General features: G+C 40.8%; 1 protein-coding gene across 1 annotated transcript in view; it reads left to right on the forward strand.

Moving 5' to 3' along the window:
• gpsm1b (G protein signaling modulator 1b) overlaps positions 1-27498 on the forward strand; it is a 257312-nt gene that overhangs the window by 12775 nt on the left and 217039 nt on the right. Inside the window, exon 2 of the mRNA XM_060841548.1 lies at positions 7902-7989. Within this exon, the coding sequence (XP_060697531.1) occupies positions 7902-7989 (88 nt within the window). The remainder of the gene's footprint in view (positions 1-7901; positions 7990-27498) is intronic.

A 27498-nucleotide genomic window follows, 5' to 3' on the forward strand; every position in this document is an offset into this window, starting at 1 on the left:
ACTCTGAGTAAAGAAACTACATTTGTCCTATATCTATCACCCCTCAATTTAAAGCTATGTCCTTTCGTGCTAGCTATCGCCATCCAAGGAAAAAGGCTCTCACTGTCCATCCAACCTGTCTAATCCTCTGATTATCTGATGTCTCAATTAAGTTGCCTCTCAACCTTCTCTCTCTAACAAAAACAGCCTTAAGTCCCTTAGCCTTTACTCGTAAGGCCTTCCCTCCATACCAGGCAATATCCTAGTAAATCTCCTTGGAACCCTTTCCAAAACCTCCAATTCCTTCCTATGATGCAGTGGCCAAAACTGTATGCAACACTTCAAATATGGCCACACTAGAGTTTTATACAGCTGCCAGCATGGTCTCATGTTTTCTAACTCAATCCCTCTACCAGTAAAAGCTAACACACCTTATGTCTTCCTAACAATCCTATCAATCTGGGTGGCAACTTTCAAGGAGCTATGTACCTAGATACTGAGATCTCTCTGCTTACCTGCACTGCGAAGAACCTTACCATTAGCCGAGTACTCTGCATTCCTGTTACTCCTTCCAAAGTGAATTTGGGGGCATGGTGGCACAATGGTTAGCACTGCTGTCTCACAGCACCAGAGACCCAGGTTCAAATCCCACCTTGGGCAACTGTCTATGTGGAGTTTGCGCATTCTCCCCGTGTCTGCATGGGTTTCCTCCGGGTGCTCCGGTTTCCTCCCACAGTCTAATGATGTGCAGGTTAGGTGAATTGGCCATGCTAAATTGTCCGTAGTGTTAGGTGAAGGGGTAAATGTAGGGGAATGGGACTGGGTGGGTTGATCTTCGGAGGGTTGGTGTGGACTTGTTGGGCCAAAGGGCCTGTTTCCACATTGTAAGTAATCTAATGAATCACCTCCCACTTTTCTGCATTAACCTCCATTTGCCACCTCTCAGCCTACCTCTGAAGCTTATCAGTGTCTCTCTATAACCTACAACATTCTTTGTCATTCACCACAACACCACCGACCTTCGTGTCATCTGCAAATTTACTAATGCATCCTTCTATGCCCTCATCCAGGTCGTTTGTATAAATGACAAACAACAGTGAGCCTAAAACAGATCTTTGCGGTACCCCACTAGTACCTGAACTCCAGGATGAATATTTCCCATCAACCACCACCTTCTGTCTTCTTTCAGCTAGCCAATTTCTGATCCAAACTGCTAAGTCACCCTCAATCCCATGCCTCTGTATTTTGTGCAATAGCCTACCATGGGGAACCTTTTCAAACGCTTTACTGAAATCTACAGCACATCAACAGCTTTGCCTTCATCCACCTGTTTGGTCACCTTTTCAAAGAACTCAGTGAGGTTTGTGACGCACGACCTATCCTTCACAAAACCATGTTGACTATCCCGAATCAACTTATTCCTCTCTAGTTCATTATAAATCCTATCTCTTATAACCTTTTCAAACACTTTACCCACAGCCAAAGTAAGTGTATAATTTCCAGGGTTTTCTCTATTCCCTTTCTTGAACAAGGAGACAACATTTGCTATCCTCCAGTCTTCTGGCACTATTCCTGTAGACAATGATGACATAAAGATCAAAGCCAAACCTCCCTGCTTCCCAGAGAATTGTAGGATAAATCCCATCTGGCCCAGGAGACTTATCTATTTTTACACTTTCCAGTATTGCTAACACCTCCTCCTTATGCACTTCAATCCCATCTAGTCTCATAGCCTGTATCTTAGTGTTCTCCTCGACCACATTGACTTTTTTTAGTCTGAATACTGATGAAAAGTATTAATATTGATGAAAAGTATTAATATCATGCTTCCCCTATCTCCTCTGACTCCATGCACAACTTTCCACTGCTATGCTTGACTGGCCCTACTCATACTCTCATTATTCTTTCATTACTGATATAGCTATAGTTTTCCTTGATCCTATCCACCAATGACTTCTCATGTCCACTCTTGGCTCTTCTTAGCTTTCTGTTTAGGTCTTTCTGGGCTAGCTTGGAACTCCCAAGGGCCCTAACTGAGCCATCACAACTCATCCTAACATTAGCCGCCTTCTTCCTCTTGACAAGAGATTCAACTTTCTTAGTAAACCACAGTTCCCATCCTTGACAACTTCTTCCCTGCCTGGTCCTTGAATAAGCTCCACATTTCAACTGTGCCCGTCCCCTGCAGTTTCCTTCCCCATCCTCTGCATCCTAAATCTCGCCTCATAGCATTGTAATTGCCTTTCCCTCAGCTTTAACTCTTGCCCTGTGGTATATACTTATCCCTTGCCACCACTAAAGTCAACATAACCGAATTGTGGTCACTATCATCAAAGTGCTCAATCTAACACTTGGCAGGGTTCATTACCCAGTACCAAATCTAATGTGACCCAGCCCCATGTTAGCCTCTCTACATACTGTGTCAGGAAACCCTCCTGCACACATTGGACAAAAACTGACCCATGTCAAGTTAACACTTTACAATGATATGTCGACAGCCAATGTGTGTTGCAACTGGAACAACTGTTGAAATGATACATGTGTAATTCACAATGTCTGAAAAAAGAGTGCAACCATCTGTCCATATTTTCCAGTTTCCTTTATAATGCTCATAGATGCATTTGGAGGGAAGTTAAACTCAAAAGGATAAAACAAAATGGAAAGTTTGGGCTGAAGGGATCAGGTGAAGAGGGATTGGAGAAGGCTGGTATAATTAAAGTCAAGTCAAATGCTCAAATTGGAATAAACTTTTCAGTTTTTAGACACAATGGAGGCTCTTGGGTTGTGCAATCAAAACATTGACAACAAGCCTCTGAATAAACTGGACTAATTTCTGGGCTGTGTCAACTATTGTATGGGGTGATAAATAAACTGAGTCCATAGTCACGAGAATGTTCAGGAATGAGATGATCCAATTGAAACATCATAAAATTATTAAGCTGACTGTGGTCAAATAAATTAAGGATGTGTTTCATTGACCTACTGAGCGAGCAGACACCTTTTATATTTGGGTCCTCACTTTACATTTGCTGGCAAAAAGAATTGTAAACATAAATGTTTGTCAGTAGAAATGAATCTCTATTATTCATTAGTTCTGGTGCAAAATAAGTTAGCAGTCTTGGTCAAAGAGGAAGAAAGGGTGACTGGTGCAGGATGCAGTAGTCCATGGTTCCTGTATGGAGCAGTGTGGCAGAAATGTTACCTTCTATGAACACCATGTTCCTTAGCATGGATGTTCCTCCGTTCTGAGCACCAGGGACCAAAAAGAGGGACTTTATGTTCTTATGACTCATTAAAGTTGAAATAAACTAGGAGTAGAAATAGGTAATTTGAGCCTTTGAACCTACCCGGGTGAAACACCTTCTCAGCATCTACCCTGTCAAATCCATTTAATAATATTGTGATGTTTCAATTGGATCACACAGTTCTTGAAAGTTCTGTGGAATATAGACTCAGTTTAGTTATTACTTCATTATACGATAGTGGCCACAGAAATTAATCCAGTTTCGTCAAAGGCCTGTTAGTGTTTTGATTGCATAACTTGAGAGCCTCAATTGTATCTAAAAACTGAAAAGTTTATTTCAATTTCAAGCATTTGACTTGATTTTAATTACATCAACTGTCTCTAGTCTTTCTTCACCTAATCCAATCAGCCCAAACTTTCCATTTAATTTTCTCCTTTTTAATTTATCGAGCTTCCTTCCAAATGCAGCGATGAGCATTACAAAGAAAATAGTAAAGTATGGACAGAATGTTTACTAAGCTTTAAAATGACTTCACATTTGCACACTCATCCCCATCCTTTCTTAGTTTTGCCTGAAGAATCTGCATGTACTATGCCACTCAAATCATGAACAGTGAATGAACTAATTCAGACCAAAAGCATTTTAATTATCAATGGGCAGCAATTTCATATTTGCCATGTTTTTTGAAAGTATTACTTTCTGTTCATTCATGTTGAAATCCATCTGCCAGCATTTATTCCATCAATATAATCGCCTTTGAATGTAATTAATCCCCTATATTGGGCAATGAGCCATGTTATTTCATATTCACTTTTGTTTTGAGCTTGCTGTTCTGGCTTGTTTTGGCCCTTAATTCTAGGTCAAGAAACACATGATTGGTTATTCATTGGTTTCCTTCAGTCAATTAGAAATGGAAATAGATTTGTAGTCCTTAGCACCTTTTAATGATGTCCAAAAGTACTTCGTGGTCAATTAAAACTGGTTTGGTTCCTCTTTAAATGAATTGCACTCAACTCCGATCAGAATGTTATGAATAATTTTGCCCAAGTGTCCCACAGTACCAAAGTGGTCAAATCAATACGTACACAAAACAGTTCCAAAGTGAAGCAGTCCCTGTTTATTCAGAGCAAAATTACAATAAAATTTAATACTAAATATACTATTCCTAATCCTATTTAGCCCTTTAAGGTTACAATACTTCCCAAGTCTCTTGTAAATTTACACTCTGCTGCTCTGTCTCTGGGTCTGCGAAGCTGCTTTCTTTCTGTCCCTGGATTGTCAGCTGGTATCTGCCAGTAAACATGCTGGTCTCCTCAGAAGGCCTCAGACAGTTCCCCAGATTCCCGAGAGCAGTTCCAAGAGAGAGGTCTGCAGGTGAATCCATGTTTTTATACGTTTTAGATGGTTTTCTGGAACTTTGTTTAATTCTGGCTAGTCAGGGAGATAGACTCTTGTTTCAAACTATTAAGTATACCAATTAGATGGGGTGCTGATGTTAGTTTCTTTGTGTAGCAGGACTCGTGCCTTTCTGCCTGGGCCCTCCTTTGTTGAGTGAAGAAGTTGTTAGGGTGTCTGTCCAGAATAACTGTTGCCTTTTGCATTATGCTCATGTCATTAAAACCTGGCTGCTGTGTTTGTACTGTGTCTGGTGTGTGGGTTTTCTGATTTAAGAGTTTCACTTTGCCAGTTTATCCAGCATCCTTTGCTTTTGGCCAAGTTAGCAATCTGTCTGTGTTTAACCAACCAGGAAGCTGTTACAAACTTATGAAAAGTCATCATTGCTGGATTATTTTAAGTAAGTGCCTTCAAATTCCATTTGCATCGATGACATTGTCCCAGCACTGTCCTGTTCTTTGATGAAAGGGAAGTGATGTAATAATTGTGTGCCCAAACAAACTTTATTTTGCTGATCCATGTCTTTGGCTGAGAAGGTTCTGCATTCACCTGAAAGTAATTTATAATTTTGTGGAGATGAAATATAAGATACATGTGAGTGAAAAATCAAGAAACTCATAAATCCCAAATAATTAGATTTAATATTTGGCAGCATGAAACAAAGGTGCATCACATTAAAGCCTTTTGTCAGAGCAATTTGCAAGAATACCAATGTAAAGAGAAAACAATATGTATACTATATGATTGGTTAGCAAGTGGACTTTGGGAGAGATACTGCCATAGCGAATGTACCATTTGATAATAGTTAACTGCCCAGTTTTGTTTATATTTTCAGTCAGGCAAGTTGAGTTTGATTGGAAAAGGGATTGATTTGAGAAAGGAGCCAGAAAATGGCTGTCACACTTTTTGAGTTGAAACAGGTGCAGAGTATGTTCTATCTGTTTGCAAACAACAAGGCCCCATGTAGTAACGTATGCAGCTTCCAGTTCGTGCTGGCAACATTATCGATAATTTTTTTCTGGCAGCAGCACGCTGGAAACTGTGTGTTCAGTTGTGCGAACAGAAGAATGTTGCACTTAAGTGTTGCAAACCTGACTAACAATCCAAGATCAGTTTTTGGTGTAATTCTTAGCCTGTTCCAGGGAACATTTGTTAAATTATCCTACTGTAGAATCCCATCTCATGCTGCATGCTGTGTTGAGATGTTTGAAAGCATTGGTTTGTTGGGTAAGGTCAGCAGTGAAGAGATTTGCTGTTTGGTATGATCCACTAAACTTTGCAACATATGGTCTGCAACATTAGATGTGATTTAGCAATGGACAATATCTGCTAAATAATCCTTATTGTGTGAAGGATTATGTTGGCAATCGGCAATTTAAGGCTCACAGTGCTGATAATATTGCATGCACTGTGAACTGCATACTAATATACATAACAACCTCGGTTATCCGAATTTCAGATTATCCGAACAAGATCTGAAGGTCCCATAAATGCTTCCTTTGTTTATGAACAGATCAGTTGTTCAAACAATCGGATATCTGAACAAAGAGGCATTTGGATGGGTATATGAATAGGAAGGGTTTGGAGGGATATGGGCCGGGTGCTGGCAGGTGGGATTAGATTGGGTTGGGATATCTGGTCAGCATGGAAGGGTTGGACCGAAGGGTCTGTTTCCATGCTGTACATCTCTATGACTCTAAAATACTCCCTGCCTGTCTCATTTGGATAATCAAGGTTTATATGACTGTATTAGTTGAGAATGGTGTGTGATGGAGTTATAAGTTTAGAATCACTTATTGCAGATGAGGTGACTTACATAACAATGTACCTAGATATCAAGCCGGCAAAAGCACACTTCAGACAATAGGGCCATTGAGATCTGTTTAAAGAAGTGCTTGGTGATCCTGTGAACCCAAGTAGAATATATTCTTTTGCACATTGATAGTGTTCCTATGTCTGACGCTGGAGACCTGGGTTCAATTCCCACCTGGAACAAAAATAAACATTGCTGGAAAATCTCTGCAGGCATCTGAGGAGAGAAAGTAGAGTTAATGTATAAGGTTTACAGATGGTGCTAAAATTGCTAGTTTTTATAGCAAGTTTTGTTTTGGATCTTGACTTCCAGCATCTACTGGTCTTTAATTTTCAAGTCCCACCTGGTCTATGGTTGTATTTTCATATCTCAGAACAGGTTGATTCAGGGAAAGAAAATAAAACCATCATAAGTCCAAAATAAGGATTTCTGCTCATGTTATCGAAAGGAAGCTGAGAGATTCTCAATTTCTGGCTTTTCAAATTTGGAAGACTTCCTGTACCTTGTGATCAGCTACAAAAAGAGCCAGAGGTGAAATGGGCAAGAAACTTTTTTTCTAATGGCAGCAGTTTGATTCGGACTAAATGTCTGAAAGTGCAGTTGAAACAGATTCATGGTAAACTTACAGAAATGAATTGGTTCCTTACTTAAGAGGGATAAAATTTCAGGGTTATGGGGAAAGACCTGGGTAGGAGAACTAGTTTTGATAACTCCATCTCATAGCCAGCACAGGCACTCTGATCTGAATGGACGCCTTTTGTGCTCTTTGGTTCCACAAGGACTATTGGGAAACAGCAAAATGTTAGCTTTCCTCTGGAATAAAACTATTTTATTTTAGTTCCATTGAAGCGGGTCAAAAGTTTTTAGTGGGCAGTGCCCTCCAGAAAACATTGCTGATATTATTTCCTTTTGGATGGGGAAGCTGTGAAGTTGACACCACACAGAATTTAGAACCACATGTTACTTTGAATGTATTTCCTGACTGGATGAGATTGTCGAATCTGTGCAGTAGTAAATTGTTTATGTGCCAGAATAAGTTGCATGATTCTCTCAATCTGGCACTTGTACATTAAGCACAGTGTTTGCATAGCCTCCTGATAAGAGAATAAATGTTCTTGAATAATTTGCTGCGGTTTCTCTTCAAGTTATAAAATCTGGAGACAGTGTTGTTTCCTGTGTGTGGGATTGGTTTCATCCAAAACATTGGCCGGCATTAATTATTCACCCCTTACTGCATTTTCCTAGAGAATTAACCCTGCTTTTATTAGAAGGGAACGCTGTGGTTTTGCCATATGTTCTGTTGTTGTAGTTCTGAGTTACTTTTTTCTTTGTTAATAAACTTTGCTTTCTCTGACGTATGTGAATTGTGCCACTCATGCCTATTTATTGGCTGACACGACCTTATCAACAAATATTTTGTTCTTAACCTGAACCAAGTTCCTAACTAATTGGTTTTGATTTCTTTGCAGCACATGCAAATGGGATGGCGATGAATGGAGCAGTCTCGTTTGAAGCTGAGATAACAAGCTGGGAAAGAGGATGTTCACCTCGTAACCGGTAAGTAATGTTGCCTTGTTGTGTGTTTGTGGGCGTGCATATTGGAATCACAGACTGTGACAGAAGACTAATGATTGCACTACGAAGAAAGTATTTCTTTTCCTTCACTTGCTCTATATTGAACCTGATGCTGTCAGAAATTGAATTCCAGGAAGATTTGTGTCCCCACTTCTCTTGCCCAAAGACATTGACTCACTGGAATTTGTTTTTGTGGTTTCTACCTTCTTGCTCCTTGTCTGTCTGACTTATACTGCCTTGTGGAAAACCTAGCCAGCAAGTTTTGACAAGTTGTTTCACCAAGAAGTTGGAATAGCTTAAACACTTTCATATCTCTGAATGTCAGCACAGGTGTTTGAGAAGAAATTACTGACTGAAATCCCAATGCAAAAGTTCTGGTTTCTTCCTCTCAATCCTGGATTGTAGATGCTCCCAGTCATGTATAATTTAGAACTCTGAAATCTCCTTTGAAGACATTAAGCGCATCTGACTATTGAAGAGGCATGTGAAACTGGGGCTGTTCTCTTACAGCAGGAATGGTTAAGATAAGATTTAATAAATTTTATGGATTTTTTTAAATTTGGTTTATTATTGTCTCATGTGCCAGGATACAATGGAAAATATTGTTTTGTATGCTAACCAGGTAAATCATACCTTACAACAGGGTAATCGAACAGAGTACAGAATATAGCATTAGAGTTAGAGATAACAGAGAGAGACACCATGTCTTCAGCTTGGGAGGTTAGTCAACAGTTCACAGATTCAAGGTATTTGGGAAAGGAAGCAGAGAGGAAATCAGGAATGTTCTCGTGTAGCAAGTTGTCATACTCCAGAATACTCTCCCTAAAAGGTTGCTAGCAGTTTCAATAGGTGAATTGGATCATTACTGGGAAAGGAGGTTTTAGAGGTATGGGGGAGAAAGGAACGATTAATTGGGTAGCTCTCCCAAAGCAGGAATGATTGGCCAAATGACTTCATTCAGTGCTGCAATTTTACAACATGATTGGGGTATTACATGTTCCTTTTGAAAGAAAATTCTGCTTTGTGACCTCTGGTTCAGGAGGCAGTGTTCTGGCATCAAAGATACTGATCAGTTACTTGTCTGTTTTATCACCATAACCTTGTATGTCTATAACACAGTGTCTCCTTGAAGTCATTTGGAGTTCCAGAGCTTTGGGTTTGAAATTCTGGCAAACCAGAAAACTGGGAGATATTTCTGTGTAACACTGTCATTATATTTTGTTAAAATTCAAATGAAATCTTTTTTTAACATCAAATCAGCTTATTTTAATTTATTCACAATTTATTAAAGTTGTAATTGAGTTATTTTAATTATTCTTAACTATGCTTTGGCAAAACATTGTTAAATTTCTCTGGTGTCAGCAAAGCTGGGAGAAGCTGTTCAGAACTTTGACACATTTTCTCATAAATCTTGTTTATTGAGTCATATCAACAAATCAAAAATTCCATATTGCCCAAATTATTACGTTCCTGGGTCAAAAACTGTGGCATTGGAATAGCACAGCAGGTCAGGCAGCATCTGAGGAGTACCTGAAAGGTCGACGCTCCTGTTCCTCAGATGTTACCTGGCTTGCTGTGCTTTTCTAGCGCTACACTCTCAACTCTGATCTCCAGCATCTGCAGTACTCACTTTCTCCTTATTTTGTTCCTGGCAGCCATTAATTCCAAAAGCTCTTATAAACCACTGCATAGGCCCAAAACCTTTAGGAGATCAAACAAAAATGGATTATTGTATGTTCATCCAGATGCAACTAAAGAAATGCAACATTTTCTTTGTTCTTTAACTGAGAGTCTTGAAGGTGTCAACCAACTGAGATCCATAGTTGGCCCATTGAGAGTCCAAGCTCTCCCTCTTACTTACTGAATTACAGATGCTTGGTGAATGTCTTCTCCCACAACCTTGCTTATGATATGCTCCTCACAATTTCCACTGCTCTTACCAGAAGCCATGCCAAATGCTTGAAAGATTGGTTATCAATGTGAACAAATTAATTTCTGATTAACACATTTCCCTAAACTGCAATATTTCTTCACATTATTTGTGAATGACTTAATGATGCCATTCCACCAATGATTGGTTTTATGGGCTTGGGATCTTTCGGGTACTCCTCAGATGCTGCCTGACCTGCTGTGCTTTTCCAATGCCACAGTTTTTGACCCAGTTTACCTTGATAAATAATCACTTTTGTACATAGTCGTTATTACATTTAGCATTTTTATCTGTGATCCTGTGCCATGAAACATTGAGCAGTTCTGAAAATGTGCTGACCTTGCAAGAGAAGTGTTAACATGCCAGAAAGTTACTTCAGTTCTAGAGAAATTCTAATGTAAATGAATGTATGTTTCTTTTGTTTGGGACATCCAGTTGGGATGTCGGTATAATTTATGGTTTAGGATACATACTTTGCTTGTGTGGCATTGTACAGAGCTCAATAGAATTTAAGAAATCAGGTCTTAGTATTATGTTACTCAGCAAACATTGGTTACCTTTGTGTGGACCTCACTGGCACACTATTTGGATCTTATGATTTACTTATTTTTGGCTGGTTTAAAGTGGCTTCTCCTCCTGAGATTTTTTTTTCTGATGATCTGCTGCACTTCGTAAGTCCTCTCTTTTTCCTGTTCGCTTTCCTTCCTTGTCTGGATTAGTTTTGCATTGACCAAATTATATTCTACTCCTCAGTCCTGTAACTGTATGTGTACATAATCCCAAATGAACGCATCAATTGAAAATAAAAGCCAGGTACTGTGCATACTGGAAATCTGAAATTTAAAAAAAATAAGAGAGCAACTCAGTAGGTCTAGCAGCGTCTGTAGAGAAAGAAACAGTTAACATTTTGAGTCCAATACAACTCTTCTTCCGCACAAAAGCAAAATGTATCAGACTGATTAGCTTTGTTTCTGTCTCCAAATATGCTGCTAAATTTCTCTAGCACTTTTCGTTCTTATTTATAATCAGTTGTGACCTTGGTTATGATAGTCTTCCTCCTGTTGCTATTTAATCTGTTTTATGTTCGTAGGCTTTTGTAGCATGTCGTGGTTTGCATATTTTCTGTTATAATTCAGCAATGTGAAGAGGGTGGATTATTTTGTGATAATGTTTCTGTGCATCACGTTGGTAACACCAGATAATGCTGACTTTGCAACTGTTTTCATTGCTCCAACTATAAACAAGACAGGCTTGACTTGAGTATTATGCAGTGTTCTATGAATGCCTCTCTGTTTGTAGAACGACTTGTGGAAAGTGAATTTCTGTGTGTCAGAGTCCTGCATTTCTATGACCCTTGATATACAGTTTAAAATTGTGGTACCCAAGTTGTAATGGCACTGTTCTCAGTAAGAAAGGAAGTGGGTGATTTATTATAGGATGGCAACTCAAATCATACTTAAATTCAAGTTCAGTTTTGCTGGATACTGGTGTGTCACTGAATATTTCAGGACAGCTTTTGGGAAAGGGTAAAATTCAATTCTACGGAAGTGTTTTCTTTCCAGAAAAATTCAGATATAGTTCATTTTTCTTGCACTTTGTTTAGTGCTGACACGATATGGTTATAGTAACATCCTATTCTGAGATGAAAAATAAATGTTACTGCATAGAAGTATTCAATTAGATTTGGGTCAGATCTGTGAAACAGTGATGTAATTCAGTCCCACCTTCCACCTATTGTCCCTGGAACTCTGCATTTAGGTGTTGTTCTAGTGTACAACATCTAAACTAATTGCTTTCAGATAGAGTCCAGGATATGCCTTATAGTTTTATTTCAACAGAGCCACATACCATAAAATCCATCAGCATCTTAATATCCCTTTGGAAAAATTAACAACCAAATTAAATTAGATTAAACAGCATATTTGAAGAAAAACAGCCTTTTGGGCACTGAAACCTGAGTTTGAAATTTTGAGGGAAATATCTAAACAAAACTAAGATTTGGGGGTGGGTGAGATTGGACTCCAGTCCCCACACCCCCAAAGAAAGAAGCTCATCACCTCTCTCTTCTCCAAGGGTTGATTTCCATCCTCTTTCTTCTTTCAGTTGCTGATAAACTAAGAACACATTTACATATTTTCTTCATTGTCTTCCTTTTGCATAATAGTGTGACAAATGGGAGCAGGAATGCACTCGGAATTGCTCAAGCCGGAAACAAGAACAGGAATTGCTGGAAAAGCTCAGGAGGTCTGGCAGCACCTGTGGAGAGAAATCTGAGTTCTAGAACATAGAACATTGCACTGCAGTACAGGACCTTCAGCCCCAGATGTTGCGCTGACATGTGGAACTGCTCTGAAGCCCAGCTAACCTACACTATTCTATTATCATCCATGTGTTTATCCAATTACCACTTAAATGCCCTTAAAGTTGGCAGGTCTACTACTGTTGCAGGCAGTGCATTCCACACCCCTACTACTCTCCAAGTAAAGAAACTACCTCTGACATCTGTCCTATATCGATCATCCCTCTGTGTAAAGCTATGTCCCCTTGTGCTAGCCATCACCATCTGAGGTAAAAGGCTGTCACTGTCCTTCCTATCTAACCTTCTGATTATCTTGTATATCTCAGTTAAGTCACCTCTCAACCTTCTCTCTTACGAAAACAGCCTCAAGTCCCTCAACCTTTCCTCATAAGACCTTCCCTCCATATCAGGCAACATCCTCGTAAACCTCCTGTGCACCCTTTCCAAAACTTCCACATCCTTCCTATAATATAGTGACTAGAACTGTACGCAATACTCCAAGTGCGGCTACACCAGAGTTTTGTATAACTGCAGAATGACCTCATAGTTCCAAAACTCAATCCCTCTAACAAACTGTATGCCAACCCTATCAACCTGGGTGGCAACTTTCAGGGATCTATGTACGTGGTCACTGAGATCTCTCTGCTCATCCACACTACCAAGAATCTTACCATTAACCCAGTACTCTGCATTCCTGTTGGTCCTTCCAAAGTGAATTACCTCACATTTTTCTGCATTAAACTCCACTCGCCACCTCTCAGCTCAGCTCTGCAGCTTATCTATGTCCCTGCGCATCATCCTTCAGCACTATCCACAACTCCACCAACCTCAGTGCCATCTGCAAATTTATTAACCCATCCTTCTATGCCCTATTCTAGGTCATTTATAAAAATGACAAACAGCAGTGGCCCTAAAACAGATCTTTGCAGTACATCACGAGTAACTGAACTCTCGGATGAACATTTCCCAGGAACCACCACTCTCTGTCATCTTTCAGCTTGCCAATATCTGATCCAAACCACTAAATCACTCTCAAACCATGTCTCTGTATTTTGTGAAATAGCCTACTGTGGGAAATGCCTCACTGAAATCCATATACACCACATCAACCGCTTTACCCTCATCCTGTTTGGTCACCTTCTCAAATAACTCATTAAGCTTTGTGAGCCACAACCTAGCCTTCACAAAACTGTGTTGACTATCCATAATCAACTTATTTCCAGAAAAGATTTACAAGGATGTTGCCAGGTTTGGAGGATTTGAGCGAAAGGGAGTGGTTGAATAGGCTAGGGCTATTTTCCCTGGAGTGTCAGAGGCTGAGGGGTGACCTTCGAGAGGGCCATAAAATCATGAGGGGCATGGATAGGATAAATAGACAAAGTCTCTTCCCTGGGGTGGGGGAATCCACATCTAGAGGGCATAGGTTAAGATATAAAGATATAAAAGAGACCTAAGGGACAACTTTTTCACGCAGAGGGTGGTGTGTACATGGAATAAGCTGCCAGAGGAAGTGGTGGAGGCTAGTATGATTGCAACATTTAAAAGGTATCTGGATGGGTATATGAATAGGAGGGGTTTGGAAGGTTATGGGCCAAATTCTGGCAGTTGGGACTAGATTGGGTTGGCATGGATGAGTTGGACTGAAGGGTCTGTTTCGCTGCTGTACATCTCTATGACTCTATAAGTCCTATCTCTTGTAACCTTTTCCAACATTTACCCCCACAACTCAAGTAAGGCTCACTGGTCTATAATTACAAGAGTTGTGTCTGTGCCCCTTCTTGAACAAGGGGACATCATTTGCTATTCTGCAGTCTTCTGACACTATTCCTGTAGACAATGATGACATAAAGATCAAAGACTAAGGCTCTGCAGCCTCCTCCCTGACCTCCCAGAGAATCCTAGGATAAATCCCATCCAGCCCAGGCTACTTATCTATTTTCACACTTTCCAGAATTGCTGACACCTCCTCCTTGACGGGAATCTCAATCCCGTCTAGTATAGTAGACTGTTTCTCCATATTCTCCTTGACAACATTGTCTTTTTCCAGTGTGAGTACTGACAAAAAATATTCATTTCATGCTTCCCCATCTCCTCGGACTCCACACACAACTTTCCACTACTATCCTTGATTGGCCCTAATCTTTCTTTCGTCATTCTTTTATTCCTGATATACCGAAAAGAGAGCTTTAGGGGTTTCCTTGATCCTATCTGCCAATGACTTCTCATGTCTCCACCTGGTTCTGAGGAAGGGTCACTCATTCTGAAATGTTAACTCTGATTTCTTTGCGCAGATCTTGCCAGACCTGCTGAGCTTTTCCAGCAACTTCTGTTTTTGTTTCCGATTAACAGCATCCATAGTTCTTTCAGGTTTTATTACTCAAGTTTATTTTGTTATTCATAAAGATCATTGCTGGCTTCCCAAATGAATTAAATTTTCTTGCTGTCCTCACAAACCCCATGTTTTCCCTACGTTATTTCAATGACTTAGCTCCGAGAGGAGAACATTGTAACAATTCACAACCCTCTGTGTCAAGACCTATGTCTTCAAATTAATGTACATGACTGATCTAACTGGGAGTCTAGTAAAGTGAGGCATGAAGTCGTCTGCCAGAAACTGCCCCTCAGCACCTAATTTGAGTAATTTATGCCATTTATCAAACATTCAAAGTGGAAATCTCCACAACTGCATCTTTGGGGTATGATACCATTTCCTACCCCCCCCCCCCAGCTCCCTCACCAAAGAATATTTTGAGAACTACTATATTGTGTTGAAGATTATAGAATAATGTGTTCACTTCTAGTCACCATATTAAATAAAGGACTGGCCTAATGGAGATCTTTGAAAATTATGAAAAATTTTAAGAGTGAATGCAGAGAACATGTTTGCTCTTGTCTGTGGAGACACAACTCAATTCTGGAGAAACATCTTCACCTATAGAGGAGTGATGATCCAATGAGGGGTGTGCCACAAGGATCACTGCTGGGTTTTCAACATATATTAATGGTTTGGATGAAGAACATAAATGCACTAAAACCAAGTTCATGGATGACAAAAATAAAGGAGAAAGCAAGAAATAAGGATGACCATTCTTCTAAGGGATAAAGACAGGCTAAGCGAGTGAGCAAAATCTTGACAATGTAATTTGGGAAAATGAGAGTTTATGCATTTTAACAGGAAGATAAAAGGAGCTGAATGTTATTTAAATGGAGAAAGACTGCAGAAAGCTGTGGAACAGCGGCATCCTGGAGACCTTGGCCATGAATGACAAAAAGCTACCATCTAAGTTCAGTGGGGAATAGGGAAGGCAAATGGAATGCTGGTCTTTATTTTAAATGGGATGGAATATAAATATGGGATGGTTTTGCTAAAACTGCAAGGCACTAGTTAGACCACAGCTGTAATACAGTGAACAGTTTTATTCAGGGAAAACTACACCGGCATCATAGGCAGTCCAGAGAAGATCCATGAGGTTGACTGGAATGGAAGGACTGTCTCATGAGGAGATGTTGAGTAGGTTGGGCATGTACTCATTGGAGTTTAGTAGAATGAGAGGGTGACCTTATTAAACATGGAAGATTCTTAGGGGACTTGACAAGTTACATGCAGAAAGGTTGCTTCTCTTTGTTGAAGAATCTAGGACCAGAGGGCATAACCTCTCAGTAAGGGATCGCACATTTAAATGAAAGTGAGGAGGAAATTCTTCTCTTGGAAAGTTGGTGAATTTGTAGAATTATTTGTCGCAAAAGGTTATTAAGGATGGGTTATTAATTATATTCAAGGCTGAGATGGATAGAATTTGAATCGCTAAGGAATCAAGAGTTCTGTGGAAAAGGTAGGAATGTGGGGTTGAGATGATTTGATTAGCCATAATCTCATTTGAATGGTGGAGTTGACTCAATGGGCTGAATGGCCTACTTCTGCTCTTAGGTCTTACAGAAAGTGGAATTGAGCGCAACAGAGAGCGGCTTAAACAAATTGCACAGATGTGTTTAAGGGGAAATTGGACAAGAATATGAGCTAGAAGGGAAGGATGGTTACACTGTAAGTTTAGAATCCAAAAGCTGGGTGGAGGTACCAGTGGATCATGAATTCATTTTACTATCTGGGCCAACAGTACCTGTTTGTGCCATTGCTCTTTCATAATCCTATGTAATGCGCAATAACAAAAACAGCCCATCCCATTCAACTGGTCTGTGCTAGTTTTTATTGCTTCAGGCAAACCTGTTCCTACCTGATTTTTATCTTGTCTTTTTGATATATCACCCTTGCTTTTGCCCTTAAATGCTGTTTGCCACAAATGTACCTCGTGGTAATTCTAAGGCGGTCAACTCTGCCCCCATTCGGAATCCTGCAATACCAGGCGTCTGCAAGAACCAACTCCTCCAGCCTGCCTGGTGCGGACTTGACTTTGTGATGTTGAGTTTTCAGCTATAACCTGTGGCTGGAGCGCTCCTTGCAGCAGTCGGCCCTATAGCAGCTTCTGTTAGCACAAAGATTGATAATGAAATGTGCTCGGCTGACTGAACAGCCAGCATTCAAAGCGTTGCCAAGCGTGTGTGTGTGTGTGTGTGTGTTAGATCTTTCTCCCCCCTCTCTCTCTCTCACACACACACACACACTTCCGATCTTTTGAGATCCACAGTGGCGAGGGGTTGGAAATGGTCGCTGTTCTCCCCGACTTAACCTCCCGTGAGGGGCGGGGGGGGGGGCAGGATTTATTCCAGATGATGTCAGGAACAGCGAGGTGCGGCTGCCTTTAGTGATTCACTCCGTCTCGTAACTGGATGGAGGACGGTTCATCCTGGATGTAGGAGTGGGTGGGCTAACAGCTGGAGGCAGCTGCCAGAGCTGAAACCCACTGATTTATTGCACTGGCTGCTATATTTCTGTGATAAGTAGGCACAAAAGCTGATGGCTTTGTTCCCTAGCGATGAAAGTCAGAGATTAGCAGCAAGGAGAATATCTTCAAGGTAAGGGAGCAATCAACTGCATTGTTGTCTGATAACTATTCTCTCAGATCTTTGTTCCGTGGCTATTGCCTGCGAATTGCTTTTACTTTTCCTTGTGTAATTAATTGAGGCGTTCATGATAGTCCACGTTCTGCACTGATCTCGTCAGCATCCTTTTCAGAGCTGTGTTCATTTTTTTCACAGAATAAGACGCTACTCAGAAGGTACCCTAGGAGCAGAAACAGGCCATTGAGCCCATTGAGTCTGTTCCGCCAATCATTTCGATCATGGCTGAGAGGATAATTCTCAACTCTACTATGTCTTTTTTTCCCGTCACACTGCTTCCCTTACTGATTTAAAAAATCCATCCAGCTCAGTCTTGAATATACTCAGTGGCCCAGTCTCAACAGACCTCTGGCTGTAAAGAATTCAGCAACATCACAGCCAAGAAATTCCTTCTTAGTTTTACCTTGGATGGGTCACTCTTTACTCTGTGAAGTATGCTCCAGTCTGCAACTCTCCCCCAAGTCCTAATAAATCAGGTTATTCCGTTTCCGTACGACCCTTTTGCTTTCCAAACACCAGTTGAATCCAAAGCAGTAATAGACTGCAGAATGATGAGCATATTTTTCTGTTCAGTTTACTTTGAGCTCAGTCTCTAATAAGCTTCATCTGTCCACTGATCGTAGTTTCACCTGCTTAGCAAAGTCCATCAGAAAGGAGTTGCTTACTCCCCGGCCATTTTAAGTTCTCCTTCACCTCACAGTCATTTTGTACAAGGTTTGAATGTGAGAAATATTAATATTCACCACCATGTTCTGCACATTGTGTGCAGTCTTCCTCCCTCCATGTGCTCAGCAGTGTGAGAAACAATGCACCTCAAGACCTTGGTTGTTCAGTGTCATTTGTGCAGTTAAATGCGATTGATGCTAATGCTTGTTGGATATAATTGCATTGATGTTTGGGACAATGCACTAGGGACTAATACAGTACATAGCTTTAATAAAAATGCTGTGTGTCGCTGGCAGTATTGATTGCTCAGCAGCAGTCGATATTCCCAGTGTGTATGGCGTTAGTCAAATGTCCTGAACTTGTCTCTGACATTCATGGGCAGGAAAAGACCAGCTGCTCTGCTGGTTTTCACTCCCTTGCAAGTGAAAGTCATTTGTTCTAGAATTTTGTAAAAAAAACCAAGTCTAGCTACAATAAAGGGGAACAAAAGATGCATTTAGCCAGGGGAAGGAATCTGATTTCTGCACAAACTGATGATTCCATTTATTATGAATGCATTTGTGAACACAGAACCTTTTAAGTAATTCTGCCCAAATTGTTCCATAAGACCATAAGACATAGGAGTGGAAGTAAGGCCATTCGGCCCATCGAGTCCACTCCGCTATTTAATCATGGCTGGTGGGCATTTCAACTCCACATACCCGCATTATACCCGTAGCCCTTAATTCCTTGTGACATCAAGAATTTATCAATCTCTGCCTTGAAGACATTTAGCGTCCCGGCCTCCACAGCACTCCGCGGCAATGAATTCCACAGGCCCACCACTCTCTGGCTGAAGAAATGTCTCTGCATTTCTGTTCTGAATTGACCCCCTCTAATTTTAAGGCTGTGCCCACGGGTCCTAGTCTCCTCACCTAATGGAAACAATTTCCTAGCGTACACCCTTTCCAAGCCATGTATTATCTTGTAAGTTTCTATTAGATCTCCCCTTAACCTTCTAAACTTCAATGAGTACAATCCCAGGATCCTCAGCTGTTCCTTGTATGTTAGACCTACCATTCCAGGAATCATCCGTGTGAATCTCCGCTGGACACGCCCTAGTGCCAGTATGTCCCTCCTGAGGTGTGGGGCCCAAAACTGGACACAGTACTCCAAATGGGGCCTAACCAGAGCTTTATAACGTCTCAGTAGCACAACGGTGCTTTTATATTCCAACCCTCTTGAGATAAGAGACAACATTGCATTCGCTTTCTTAATCACGGATTCAACCTGCATGTTTACCTTTAGAGAATCCTGGACTAGCACTCCCAGATCCCTTTGTACTTTGGCTTGATGAATTTTCTCACCGTTTAGAAAGTAGACCGTGCTTGTATTCTTTTTCCCAAAGTGCAAGATCTCGCATTTGCTCACATTGAATTTCATCAGCCATTTCCTGGACCACTCTCCCAAACTGTCTAGATCCTTCTGCAGCCTCCCCACTTCCTCAGTACTACCTGCCTGTCCACCTAACTTCGTATCATCGGCAAACTTCGCTAGAATGCCCCCAGTCTCTTCATCCAAATCATTAATATATAACATGAACAGCTGCGGCCGCAACACTGAACTCTGTGGGACACCGCTTGTCACCGGTTGCCGTTCCGAAAAAGAACCTCTTATCCCAACTCTCTGCCTTCCTCAATCCATGCCAGTAGCTCACCTCGAACACCATGGGCCCTCACCTTACTCAGCAGCCTCCCATGTGGCACCTTATCAAAGGCCTTTTGGAAGTCTAGATAGACCACATCCACTGGGTTTCCCTGGTCTAACCTACTTGTCACCTCTTCAAAGAATTCCAACAGGTTTGTCAGGCATGACCTCCCCTTACTAAATCCATGTTGACTTGTTCTAATCCGACCCTGCTCTTCCAGGAATTTAGTAACCTCATCCTTAACGATGGATTCTAGAATTTTACCAACAACTGAGGTAAGGCTAATTGGCCTATAATTTTCCCTCTTTTGTCTTGATCCTTTCTTGAACAATGGGGTTACAAAAGCGGTCTTCCAATCATCCAGGACTTTCCCTGACTCCCGTGACTTTTGAAAGATCTCAACCAACGCCTCCCCTATTTCCTCAGCCACCTCCCTCCGAACTCTAGGATGTAGCCCATCGGGGCCAGGAGATTTGTCAATTTTAAGACCCTTTTAGCTGTTCTAGCACTATCTCTTTTGTAATGGCAACCATACTCAACTCAGCCCCCTGACTCCCTTTAATCGTTGGAATATTACTCATGTCTTCCACTGTGAAGACTGACGCAAAATACTTACTAAGTTCTCCAGCTATTTCCTTATCTCCCATCACTAGCCTTCCAGCATCAGTTTGAAGTGGCCCAATGTCTACTTTTGCCTGTCGTTTGTTTCTTATGTATTGAAATAAACTTTTACTATCATTTCTAATATTATTGGCTAGCCTACCTTCATATTTGATCCTCTCCTTCTTTATTTCTCTCTTTGTTATCCTCTGTTTGTTTTTGTAGCCTTCCCAACCGTCTGACTTCCCAGTGCTCTTGGCCATTTTATAGGATCTCTCTTTTTTATCTTTGATACATTTCCTGACTTCCTTTGTCAGCCATGGCTGTCTAATCCCTCCCCGGATAATCTTTCTTTTCTTGGGGATGAACCTCTGTACTGTGTCCTCAATTATACCCACAAACTCCTGCCATTTTTGTTCTACTGTCTTCCCAGCTAGGCTCTGCTTCCAGTCGATTTTCGTCAATTCCTCTCTCATGCCCTCATAATTACCTTTGTTTAACTGTTCCATGTTGAAGGTCTGCTGATCTGCTGTTATCTCAAACATTGTGGTTGTATAATTTCAGGCCTGCACCTGGAGTAAAACTTGTGCATTAGGCTGATCTTATTTTTGTGCATTCCTGTTTAAAACTGAAAACTGAAAAGTACAAACATGGCCAATAACCTTTAATGTACGTGCTGAAAACCTCATTGTGAATGTGTGAAACCCTTGCAGGGTTATTGATCCTACATTTTGCAGGGCTTCATTTTGGGTCATCGTGCATTTTCCTTTTTTATTTAAAATGTAATTGTTTTGCACGGGTGCTTCTTTCAGTTTTGCATATGGGCCACTTTTCAGTTGTTTTTTTCCAGTGGATTCACAAAGGAGCCTTAATTGTGGAGTAAGATCCAGTCCAGCTTTAAGAGAATGTTGCTATGCCTGTGTCTTGGGCTAATGCAGATTTTTCTGTGAGTTGTGCTTCTCCCACAGATCTAATCCTGCATGGCAGTCCTTTCAGATGTTGTGGGGTCTATGTTAGACTGCTGCTCCTGAGTCTCCTGCACTCCTAGCTGGTCCTTAACCAGATCAGTTCTCCCTCACGCTCACTAAATCTTGGAAGCCCTTGATTTACACTTCGATGTTTTATACTTCTAGTGCAGTATTTCTGTACTGGGGCTCTTCAAGTCTCATCACCTGTGTCTGAATAGCAATGTCACTTTAACATATTAATTTTCTATTCAGAATCTGTACCTTCATTAACATATTAATTTTCTATTCAGAATCTGTACCTTTCAGGCTATTGTGTTGCTACGTGGTCAAATGACTCTGTTTACGACAACAACTTGCATTTATATAGCATTTCAACATAGCAAATGGTCCTTTGGTTCCATAAAGCAGAATCACACCAAAAAAAGGTGGAGATGTTAGGAGAAAGTGACCGCTAATTTGAGTTGAAGAGGTAGGATTAGTGAAGGTGTTGGCTAAGTGGTATTGTACATGGACTACTAATCCAAAACCTCAGGGTAATGTTCTGGGGACGTGGGTTCAAATCCCACTTTGGCAAATGGTGTAATTCAAATTCCATAAAAATCCTAGATGCTAAAACTGGACCATTGCCGATTGTGAGGTAATAATTTAAATCACCCTGTCATTTTCAATTGTGATACAAAAAAAATTAACATCTGGCTGGCTAAGGAATTGGGTGGCACAGTGGCTCAGTGGTTAGCGCTGCTGCCTCACAGCGCCAGGGACCCGGGTTCGATTCCAGGCTCAGGTGACTGTCTGTGTGGAGTTTGCACATTCTCCCTCTGTCTGCGTGGGTTTCTTCTCGGTGATCCAGTTTCCTCCCAAGGTCCAAAGATGGGCAGATTAGTTCAATTGGCCAAGGTAAATCGTCCATAGTGTTCAGGGACGTGTAGGTTAGCTACATTAGTCAGGGGAAATGTAGGCTAGTGGGTCTGGGTGGAATACTCGTCGGAGGGTCATTGTGGACTCGTTGGGCCGAAGGGCCTGTTTCCACACTGTCAGGATTCTAATCTGCCATCCTTCCCTGGTCTGGCTGACATGTGATTCCAAACCCTCAGCAAATTGGTTGAGTCTAGGCTGTCCTCTGAGCAATTATGATGGACAATAAAGGCTGGCCACATACCATACACAAATTTTTAAAACAAAAGGTCAAGAGGGAGAGGCAAAGTTTTAGGCTGGAAATTTGGATCTTTGCGCCCAGTCAGCTGAAAGAGTTCCTCCAACATGTTGTCTCACCTGTTGCAGTGAAGTTCCTCGTGGCATTATAGTTGTCAAGCCTTTCAATTTGTAGAATCTCCAGGAGATGAAATAATTATTCTGTATACTCTCATCATCACCAGGAGAAAAACCTTTGAGGAGAATTTTAAAAACAAGATAGTCATTTGTTTAGTGCTTCTTCTTTCTTGATCATCTCCAAGAATGTGGTACATGTTTGGCAAAAAATCACATTGGGTTTACAGCATGCAGGCTGTTTACTGCTCACCCAATGACTGTCTCAATGTTTATGCTCTATGTGAATCTCTTCCTAACCTTTTCGCTGAAACCTATTGAAATATCCCACTTCGTCCTCCTTTGAAGTACATATCTGACACTCCTTTCAATACATTTTATGCCATTTTCTTTAACCACTCTCTGTGCTAGCAAATTTTATATTCTAACAACTTAGTTCAAACGTAAATTTTTCTTGAATTCCCTATTTTAATTAGTTTATTTACACTTAGCAATGACTTTCAACTGTTTGGCAAATTAGAAAATGTGTTTCATCGACGCACATTGGTATTGTGATAACTAAACTGCTCAATGAAATTAAACATTAATTCAAAAATTATAAATGTAAATATATTTTCTGACCTTTTGGATTCTAAGTTCATGCAATTTCTTCTCCACTGTTTCAGTTGTGGAGAAATGATATACAAGACCAGAGAAGTCTTTGGTTTTTATATCAATCTGCCCAGTTGCACATCCTGGTCTGAGATCTGTGGACAGTGAAGGTACACAAGGACTTGGAGGTGAAGACACGTTTTGTTTTTACCGATTCGTTCTTCAACTGTGAAGAGAACTGGCAAGGCTATCATCACCTATCAGAGCTGCTCCTGAGAAGCTGATTGCCTGCTGTTTATTTGCCCCACTACCGTCCATAAGCCTGAGAGAAAGTGTTTCAGGACTTAAACCCAGCGCAGATGAAAGCACACTGATGCATTTCCAAGTTACGGTGTGTGTCTTGGAAGGGGAACTTGGAGACAATGGTTTCCCTAATTGGCCAGGGAAGTCATTGTTTGTTTATCAATCTGTCAGTTGTTTATACGTTCCATTTTAACAGCTTCAATTCAAATTTGCAGGTAATGGCAAGCTAAGAAGGATAATTTAATTGGATGTGGCAGACCAGAGCAGTCTGCATAGTTTTAAACAGTTGCTAAAAGAAGATGAGGGGTTGAATGTTAGACTTTGAGGGGGATTTGTAATCACAGTTAATTATAGGCAGTCAATTATTTGTAAGGATTTTTGAGGCAATCTATTTAGGTTTAAGCTGCAGTTTAGATGTAACATATTAGTTCATTAAGCAAATGATAATTGAGGATGGTTCTCTGTTATTGGAGGTTAAGCAGGCATTTGGCACGGAACATATGAGTCTCTTTTTAAAAATTATGGAGACAGTATCCTGCAGATTAGTCCAAGTGGTAGGGAATTCTTCCCTCAATCTACCTCCTCTCCTAATCCTATTTCCATCTGACGACAACAACTTATTGGCCAAGACTGCCCTCTGACCTTTATCATTTGTTAATAGACTATGTTACTTGGATCTGAAGGCCTACATTGTGCCAATCAAGTGTCTGAATTATTTTTGGCCACTGATCATGGGAAAGCCTAACATGACATTAAGATGGCCCTTTGCTCACTCCATTTGGATCAAAAAGTGTGCTGCTGGAAAAGCACAGCCAGTCAGGCAACATCCGAGGAGCAGGAGAGTCAACATTTCCAGTGTAAGCTCTTTGTCAGAAATGTTTTGCTCCTTGGATACTGCCTGACCTGCTGTGCTTTTCCAGCACCACACTTTCTCCCACTCCATTTGAAGGTTAGCTGCCATTTCTTCTAAGACTAAAGCATGGCCCTTTCTGAAACACTGTTAATAATAGGCACCTTACAAATGGTCTGTTTACATTTATAGAAGATTAGTTAATATTGAAATATGAGTAAGTGAGATTTCATGCTACACAGAAAACACAAAATACTAACAAACTTCAGTTTTCAATCCCCAGTTTCTAGCATGAGACTTTTCACCTTGCATCATGAGAACTAGAAGGTGAGAAACAGACTGAAACAAAGGCCAACCATTTTGTACAGAATGTGAAGGGGATACATATTGTGACACCACAAGCCCCAATCGTATGGTCATGTATTTATTGATTGAGATATTGGGGATCCTTTGAAATCCTTGTTACAGACAGCAATGGAAGTTAACTCATTGAATATATACAAGGTGGAGATCAAGAGATTTCTACTTCTGGTTATTAGTGAATTTTGGGAGTGTGTGGGGAAAATGGCAGCGAGGTAGATGATTAGCTGTGATGTAGAAGAGTTTGATTTATGTTTCCTAATGCCGATGGTTGCTAATTTATGCCTGGAGACCACGCTGTTGTTGAATGATTGAGATAGAGTTTACATCATAGTTGAAATTTTCAACTTGGTGCATTTTGCTGGTGCAATAATCTTGTTGGAGTTGGAATGTTTGGTTGCAGGTTTGGTTGAAAATTCAGATTCTTGCATTGACAGTTGAAATAGGGTCTAGATTAGATTAGATTAGATTAGACTTACAGTGTGGAAACAGACCCTTCGGCCCAACAAGTCCACACCGACCCGCCGAAGCGCAACCCACCCATACCCCTACATTTACCCCTTACCTAACACTACGGGCAATTTAGCTTGGCCAATTCACCTGACCCGCACATCTTTGTGACTGTGGGAGGAAACCGGAGCACCCGGAGGAAACCCACGCAGACACGGGGAGAATGTGCAAACTCCACACAGTCAGTCGCCTGAGTCGGGAATTGAACCCGGGTCTCTGGTGCTGTGAGGCAGCAGTGCTAACCACTGTGCCACCGTGCCGCCCTATATTCCCTTCAAATTTAAAACAGAATCATAAAATATTTAGATGTGTGAAACAATGGTGGATGTTAAGTGTTCAGGATTCACAAAGTTCTGAATGAATGCTGTTGCTCATGAACCCATTTAACTTATTCAAATACTGTGTGTAAAGTAGTCTTTCAAGGGAGTGGGTTCAAACCCATGCTATTTAACCAGAAAGCAATGCCAGTCCTCACTATCACATGAATAAACTACGAACAAGATAAATGCAATTTGTTTTTCAAAGAACAGAACTGAGAAATGACCTTGAAAAATACAGATGTATATTTTTACAATCCCTTTAATATTGGGTGTAAAAGCCTATAGGGTTTTTTAAAATTCATTGACAGGATGTGGTGTCACTGGTTAGACCAGTATTTATTGCCCATCACTAATCATCCAGAGGACAGTTAAGACTCAGCCAAGTTGCTGCGAATCTGGAGTCATGTGAAGACCAGACCAGGAAAGCAGATTTTGTGGAACACATGGATTTTTCCAGCAAACAGCAATTGTTACATGGCCACTGTTGGACACTCAGTTCAAAAGTACTTTTGAAGTGTAATCATCGTTGTGAAGCAGGATCATATTCTCAAACATTAATGTGCTCGTGACTGCTAATTATTTTTCAATGTTAACTTAAGGGCAACAATATTGACCAGAGCCCTAGGAATATTTTCCCTGTTCTTCATTGAAACATCCACCTGACAGAGCTGAGGCTGCATCAGGCTAACGTTTCATATGAAAGTGAGCATCTCCAACACGATAGCACTTCCTCAGTGCTGCCCATTCATATATTCAGCTGAGCTTTTTGTGCTCAAGTCTCCAGAGTGAGCCTTGAAACACAACCTTCTGATTCAGGGATTCCCATACCACTAACATGACCATGGAAAACATGCATAAGGTGGTGAACTCTACTTTAAACTAAGCCAGGTGGTCTGGGATCAAATCCCGTATACTCCAGAGATGAGTAATAATATCCCTGAGCAGGTTGATTACAAAAAAATGTTTACTTCAAAATAAACCAGGGTAGTTGAGCAAGGATGTTGAAGGGCGCAGTTTGGACCAGTGTCTGGTAGTTACTCTTCCAAAAGGCACAAGCCTTGGAATGAAATTTGAGTTTAAGTGTTGGACTCCAAACCCTTCAATAAATTTTGTGCTATGGAGATTGGGGAGTGTTTTAGGTGCTATTTTTCCAAAATTCATTGCTGTAAAGAGATGGCTAATGCATGAATAGATGCATTGTGTTTCTGTTGAAAAGTGTGGTGCTGGAAAAGCACAGCAGGCCAGGCAGCATCCGAAGAGCAGGAGAATCGACGTTTCAGGCATTGGCCCTTCTTCAGCATCTGCAGTCCTCACTTTCTCCGCATTGTGTTTCTGTTCAGGTGTGCTGTTACAGTCTTAGTAATCTGTATCTAATACTCTTTCTGTTGAAGTGTGTGTGAATATGTGTGACTGTGAGAGCTTGAAGCTGGTCTGAGCTTGGGTGGGATGATTGTTATGGACCAGGCCAGACCCCTCAAAACATTTTAAGAAGGTCGCCAGACCCTAACTTTGCTAGTTGTTTTAAGCAGGTATAAAGTGGATTATCCAGGAGAGAGTCAGCCAGTCAAACTACTCAGTTTTAAACAAAATGGATATTATTTACAAGATTACTGAATGAAACACAAGCAACAGGAAACAGAATACCGAATAACGTAACCTCTCCAAAAACCCTACCGATAATTCCAGCTTAATGATGCTGTTCCAAATGCTTACAACAATCTCCATAATAAACACCCCTTGGCACGAAAGGTAAAATCAAACACAGGGTCTTACAGGATAGAAGTCAGAGAGAGAGAGTACCATCCTGGACCTTTTCTTCCGCCCCACTGCTAAAAACAAAACACTGGTAGTACTGGCTGCTCCCCTTTCGTTGTACAAGTGTTTTTTAAAAAAAACTTGAAAGCCTTGGTCTGAGGCAGTATCTATTAGCTATTACCAAATTTGCCCTAAAATCCTACACCTCCAAACTTTTCAGAGTCTGTGTCATTTACAACCTCTCTTTTAAAAAAAGGCCAAGGACTTCATAACCCTGTTGAATGAGCAGCTTTGTCACATGATAACTAAATGGGATAATTTATCAGTTCTCCTTAGTCTTGGTAAAGAATGAAAGCATAATATTTATTCG

The sequence above is a fragment of the Hemiscyllium ocellatum genome, chromosome 21 (genome assembly GCF_020745735.1).
Source record: "Hemiscyllium ocellatum isolate sHemOce1 chromosome 21, sHemOce1.pat.X.cur, whole genome shotgun sequence".
In the NCBI taxonomy this organism is placed as follows: Eukaryota; Metazoa; Chordata; class Chondrichthyes; order Orectolobiformes; family Hemiscylliidae; genus Hemiscyllium; species Hemiscyllium ocellatum.